Genomic DNA, 7,018 nt, shown 5'->3' with positions numbered 1-7,018 from the left:
AATTAAGATCGTTAGTAGACACAGCTACACGACCAAAGTTAAAATGTTTGAAATTTGAGAAAAATGTGATATCATAAGGGTGTCCAATTAATTGGAGCTTCTCAAAAACGACACAAAAATTAATTTGCTTCCCATGACAATGGAGGATCGAGTTAAAATGAAAATTTCACCGATGCATTCACGTTTGCTTTCGTACGGAATTCACCCAAGTGCTACTACACCATGCTGTATTTTATAGAAATTCTGCTCGACTAATTTCACAAAGAATCACAATATATATATATATAACCTTGAATTAAAAATAGCACAATAAATAATATCCTTCGGTACTGCACTACACTGAACGGAACACTCGCGTAAAATTATTAACAATCTTGAAGCTTCTTAATTTTTATAAAAAAATTCCAGGCATCTCAAACAATGCTCCGAACTAAAGAATTTTAATTACAGAAAATTGTAGATCCGTAAGAAACGCAACAATTGAATTTTCGCGCTCCGTCAGTTTCTCTTTCTTCGCGAGCGAGCTTTCGAAAGAGCGCGTTATTTTCAAGTGCACGAATTTTGTGGAATTTCAAACGAGTAGCTTTCCTTCGCAGCGATTTTTGTTCAAGGTGCTTCCAATCGGTTAAAAGCTTCGCTGGTCTCTTGAAATCTACGGAATTTTAGAATCTAACGTTAAGGCAGGAAATGGCACTTAGCTTATTCTCGAAATAGTAGATTCCGTAGTCTCTCCTTTGACAAGTGTCAACGGTATCGCGTGACGGATTATTTTTCTTCCTGTAATTAAAAAACAACCAGTGACAACGTTGAAATTAGATATTCCATAGCGGGACAAAGCGATGAAATTTTCTATATCAAAGTTTTTCTGCGTTTCTCTAATTGCTTTCGTTTAATCTTGCCCGCCTAAACTGCCCTTCGGCCCTCCACCCCTCGTCCCTACGTATCATAATCGAAAAACGCACGTGTATTATGTAAATATTCCTCGTTGCATCATGGAAATTAATTTCCACCAAAAAATTCAATTTTTTACAAAGTCTCTCTCTCGCACTCTCATCAAATTTTTATCATAACGATCCCGTAACAATAGAACCAGGCCACTACGTCACGAATAAAACAAAAATTTCCTCGCTGTATTTGCTTCCTTCCAAAAATTTTCTTTCTGCCCATTTTCTTTTTTTTTCTCCTATATAACAATGTACGTTACACGAATTTTCCTTCCTCACTATCAAATTAAAATAAAATTCCGTGAGCAATTTCTGATTTCTCCCCCTGCCATTTTTTATATCGTTGTTCTTGGCATTAAATGAAATAAAAAATATTCCCGCTAAAAATTTAAATCTTTATTCTCTACAGTTGCATATTATTCCTCTCTCTCAAAATTATTAATGACAGCAGAAAAAGAAAAATCACTCGAGACGAGAAAACTTCTTTCGACAAATTTACGAAAAAATTCTTTTTTCAATTCAGTCGTCGACCGGTTTAATATTTCCTCCCTAAAAATTCTCCAAGAGCTTGTTTCTAGAAACGATATTTATGCAGCATTGAAAATGAGATGAACATTTTTTTGCATTCGGTGCAAACACGAATTTTCCTCACGTTGCCTCGCGTTGTTGACAAAAATATGTTTATTGAGTGAAGCAAGAGAATAGGGGAAAGGAGAACAGAGAAAGAGAGAGAGAGAGAGAGAGAAAGGTGAAGAAATAAAAAAAAATGAGAGAGAGAGAGAGACAGTTATTATTTGTTGAATGGAGAGGAGAGACGAACGCGAACATACTTGCTCGTTCGACGCGCGAAACGCGACTGAAAACGGCGAGTCGAACTCTGTCGAACTCGAGACCGAGACTCGAAACCCCGAATGCGAGAAGTCGAGCTCCATGAGGCTCCATCCGCTCTAACAAGTAAACTCGTCGTAGCTCGTAAGGCAGCCGCCGGTGCGGCGTCGCTGTGTACCAATACAATCACGTACACCCTCTACACACCTACAGCAAATCTTCATTCAGGATTCACTAATACGTGCATGCGTGCATGCGCATTCTCTTCTCGGCCTCCTCGGACTCCTCACCAACCAAGTCACTTCTCTCGTCTCCTCATTTTCTCATTTTTCTCTCTCTCTCTCTCTCTCTCTATTTATCTTACTCCTCTTCTTTGTTTTATTCTCTCTTTATTTTAACCAAACTCTTTCTCTCTCCTCTCTATCTCCCTTCAAGTTTTACTTTCTTCTTTCGTCATACTCTTTTTCTCCCTTCTTCCTCAATTTCCTTCTTTGTTTTCACAAGATTTATCTATATTCTACCAAGTTCAATTACAACAATCATTCCTTTTTATCCACAGTAACCTCGCTCATTTTTCATTTCCTATTCTCCAATATCGAACTATTCTTCCCTAAACATCCATAAGAGCCACCGTTTTTCCACGCACGAACGTATCACAAAAGCGATTCATAAAACGAGTAATAAACGCGTCTGAAAAAAACCCTATTCTCAACTATTCTCGTCTGGCTGTATTAATAGAAGAGCTTGGAATAATAGATAGCAAAGATTCGTAGATAATACAAACACTCGATTACTCATCTACCGTTGGCCAATATCATTTTTCATTCTATCAATAGTTTTCCTTGTTCTTTAGGATTTATCAGCTTTTTTCATCCTCCGCTTTTTCATCTTTCGTGTGAGACCTATTTTAGTTACCACACGCGTATCCGCTTAACGAAATTACGACTAATTATTGGATATTAATTAATGCTAGTTCATTTAATTAAATCATTTGAACAGTGAAATTTAACCCTTTGGCATGCTAATTATAGTGTTTCTTTTTTTATTAATTCATTCATCCTCGAGTTATTTAATAATTGATTATTGGATTACAAGCTTCGTAATAGAAGTGAATATAGGGTTTCCATGCAGCGAGTATAATTTTAAGCATTCGTGTAATTTCACCTTAAGGTAACAAAATGACAGAAAAAATTGCCTGGATCGATGCAAGACTGCGCGTTTAGTTATTACAGGTTATCAAGTATTATTGAACATTAGCACGCTTTGATGGTGTACTGTGATTGACTAATAAGGCTTCAGTTTAAATTATAGACTTCGGATTAGACTAGCAATGGAATCAAGGTGCAATCGGTTAAGGCGTCTTTAAAATTCTGTCCTAGATAGAGATAAATGCTGCATTCGCATTCCGATGGTGTCTGGTGATTATCAAACCGGAAGTATACTTGTACCGAAATTTTTCTTGCTGCCAACTTAACGGTTACACGCTGTGCTAAAATAATTTTATTAAAGTCTTGAGATATACGGTCAGCTATCCATGATAAATTAAATGCTCGTTAGTTCATTAGTAAAGTTTAATAGTATAAACTATTAATTATGAATAATATTTTGTAGAATGTGTAATCTTTAACAAAATTGTATTCTGATGTTAGGTGAAATTTCAGCCTCGATCTGAGATTATAAATAAAAATACACGGTCCTGTTATGGATCGACAACTTTACGATTCATTAGATTCGGTATTTCATGCCTCATCTCTATGCCGTTATTTTAATGATGAAAATTGAAGGCATTGGCGTCGAAACGCCAATTATACGTGGAGAGCTTGAATAAATCTGGCCTCATTTTCCTTTGTTTTACAAGAAACTTGATGATTTCTCTCCTCCACCGAATAATAATTCCATTGCAGTAAGACAGCAGCGATGCAAATTTACTGCCTCGTTATGATATGGGTCACGTTACACATAGAAACTTCATTAATAATTCAAAATTAATTATTGATTATCTGGAAGATATTGCACAGTATTACACAGATTAAGTCGAGAAATTTTCTTTTTTTTTCAGCTTTCTACTCGTTATTTCATTCTAAAACTATCACACTAATGATTCATTTACCAGTCAAAGCATGGTGCACTATCGTTGAAGAAATAACAAAGTAAATATTAAAAATAACTAGTTTATAAAATGTAGAATTTTTAGTATATTATACATAAGAATAATGTAATATAATACTAACATGATTAAAGTGAAAGTATAAACAATAATACATAATTTTATATTACATTCTAAAAAAATGGTAACGTGCCAAATGTAACAAAACGTTTTACTTAAATAATAATAAATGATTTTATCGTTCAATCTTTTTTATCATCAGAACCAGCTAATTAATTTTTTTAACCATTATCTGAAGTGTCTTTGTATCCGTGATACCAGGGAAAAGAAGTTTTCCTTCTTTATCAACGAGATCACTGTAGTTTTTTTCAACTTCCACCTTGAATCCTGCATGACTTGCTGATTTTTGCGAAATTATAGACGTAAACATAGTCGCAGTATGAGAAATATTGTATTCCTTTCCAACGTTGTCTCTGCGAAATGATACAATAATTGGACAATGAATTGATAAAAAATTTCCATTCAACAATAAAAAATACCTGATAGCGAGAAGCTTCTCTCCCAATGCTTGTCCACGAAAAGCTGGCAACACGCTGAGTCCAAGAGCAGACAAATATTTGTCACAGCCAAATTTTTCGTATAAATTAGCTTCTTTCGCCAGCATTGTGTTCATTTTCAAAACGATTTCAGCTTCTGACGACCACTGAAATTGCCAAATAATCAGATTTATAATTATCTATTTTAACACTGAATAATAATGATAGCGATAACGTTGTTAACTCCATCGTAAGCTTTTGCATTTAAATCTGGAGAAAATAGACTCAATGGGATAAGAAAAGCCTGGAATCTTAAGTTTTATCCTTTTAATTAAAAGCACATTGATCAACTTGGATTTCCACTGATGCTTTCAATATCGCGAAACTTAAACTGTAGAAAAGATTGAAAAAGAATCAACGCTGACATGGTTTGATTTGCAATTAATTTAAAATTCTTGAAATAGCTTTCGGATTAAATAGTTGTTGATCCAGGCATTTGGCAGTTCGTTTTGTTTAATTAGTTTCGAGGAGAACTCACTTATTGATAGCTTCGTAACGTGAGTCAAATCCTTTAAGGACATTTTTCAATCGTTTAATAAACCATTTAAAATTTAAATTATGCCAGTGAGGATCCTAGATTTCATGTGGTGATAATAATATAAAGATTTTTTTCATGGATTATAATAATAAAATTAATATTTGTATTAACGAGTTATTCAGAGGGTCATAACTATTGCTATTACGCGAATTTCTTTCTCAGCTATAATTTTATTTTTCATGAAATTGAAATTCACCTGTACTTTGTTAATGGTATTGTCATCTTCTTTGGTCATGACGAATAGAGCATTCATACCAGCAATTTCTGGTTTTTGAGTGGTTGAATCATCCACGAATGCTGCAATACCGATTCCTTGTTGGAAAGCAATTTTCCACAGTAAGGAAAAATCTTTCTTAGCTTGTTCATTATTTAACAAACCTGTAAAAGCATATAAACAAAATAAAATCATTTTATGAACACGTGCCATGCCCAAATAAAAAATGTATACGATATGCGATTTAATAAAACGTATAGTCTTTGATTATTAATAATATAAAATCATTAGCCTCTTATTAATTAAGGAATAATCAATGTTTCACCGTTGCTGGATAGTCGATTGTGTAGAATTTTTTTGCAACACCTGATCCATGCAACTTTTCACAATAATATTTATCTCGACTATCATAAGTGTTTCGCATTAAACATAAAATTACAATTTTTTAAAGTTTCTCCAAATTTACAATATCATCTGTTTGCGAACAATAAAACTTTATTTATGCTTTTTTACGAAAAGCTGATTGAGAAAGATGCTTCTCGTTGTAGGATAATGAAAAGCAGTTTAATAAAAATAAGAGAAATGGTTTAATAAATTAAATGAATTAATAATGTTAATAAAGTAGAAAAACTTTTTTATATGTATTTTTAATTTAAATTAACAATTGTAAATTTTATTCTAGAGGATTAAATCTTTGTACGTGTAAGCAACAGCTATGGCTGGAGAATGATAAAATACACTTCAATAGTACATTAATAAACTGTTCTGATAAGTATATAGAGTAACAGTGATAAACCAAATATGTCGGTCATCATCGCAGATAATATTTCTACACGTGCTGAAAACTGTTTAGCGATTATGAAAGAAAAATGAATGAACGATAAATCAGAGAAAATTTTGAAACGCTAAAAGGCTCTAGGCAGCAAGAAATATTTTTGCCACCGTGAACTTCGAGGCTATTCTTGACGTACTCTAATCCGAGAAAGGAAGCTCTCGAGCCACCATATCTTTACTAAAATTACTGCTATGTTGGAGAACATCACGAAAACAAAGAACATAGGAAAATTTATTAATTTTTAAAACATTCAAATGTGCAATAATAAATTTTCCTTAAAACTACATCTTTTCGAATTGGATTCTCTACACCGAGCATAGTACAATATTTGTTATTTTTTTTCATTATTTCCGTTTTTCCAAATTATTGTTCCAGAGACGTTTAATTGAAAATATCTCCGATGTATTTTGCATTCATACTCTTTGATCATTTCTACAGCTCTAAACTTGTGTAAAAACTTTCAATATATGGCTTATTTAAATAATTAAAAATTGCAGAAAATTTTCAGCAATTTTGCTGAAGTGTCAATGCAAGTTTAATGCTGTCAAAGGATTAATATTTATTGCTATAATAGTTTAACAAAAATAACATTAAATTTAAATAAAGACGAATGACTTACCTAAAGATTTACACATTGGTTCATCTTTTAAAAAATATTTAAGCATATGATTAAGAGCATCTTCGTAACGATCCTCTGGAATTTCTTGAAATCGTAGCTTCACCGGCTTGTCCCCATCTTTATCTCTTCGAATACCATTAATAATTTTGTACACTTTTTTGGGACCAGGTGGCCGGACCCAATGAAGTTTAAGATTTTGATCAACACTACTGGTTGCCATCCTTCTCACTGAATAGGAAATAGTACGTAACATTCTAGTTAATATCAGTACTCCCGCTCTTTATGACTCCCTAGCTAAATTGAGAGTAATCTATGCTGGCAGAATTATATACACGTA

General features: G+C 33.2%; 1 protein-coding gene across 1 annotated transcript; it reads right to left on the bottom strand.

Moving 5' to 3' along the window:
* Positions 1–3,929: 3,929 nt before the first annotated feature.
* On the bottom strand, positions 3,930–6,981 carry LOC136785536 (uncharacterized). Its single transcript, XM_066746599.1, has 4 exons — positions 6,682–6,981; positions 5,210–5,391; positions 4,419–4,582; positions 3,930–4,352 (listed from the first exon to the last, which is right to left on the bottom strand). The coding sequence occupies exons 1-4, from the start codon at positions 6,932–6,934 to the stop codon at positions 4,148–4,150; spliced, it is 804 nt and encodes a 267-aa protein (XP_066602696.1). The 5' UTR covers positions 6,935–6,981; the 3' UTR covers positions 3,930–4,147.
* Between the last annotated feature and the right edge of the window lie 37 nt (positions 6,982–7,018).

Source organism: Prorops nasuta, unplaced genomic scaffold, assembly GCF_024137725.1.
Source record: "Prorops nasuta isolate Cenicafe-Biocafe unplaced genomic scaffold, Cenicafe_Pnas_1.2 PNAS00469, whole genome shotgun sequence".
NCBI lineage: Eukaryota > Metazoa > Arthropoda > Insecta > Hymenoptera > Bethylidae > Prorops > Prorops nasuta.
The sequence above is the reverse complement of the archived record's forward strand: the minus strand, read 5'-3'. Positions and strand labels throughout refer to the sequence as shown.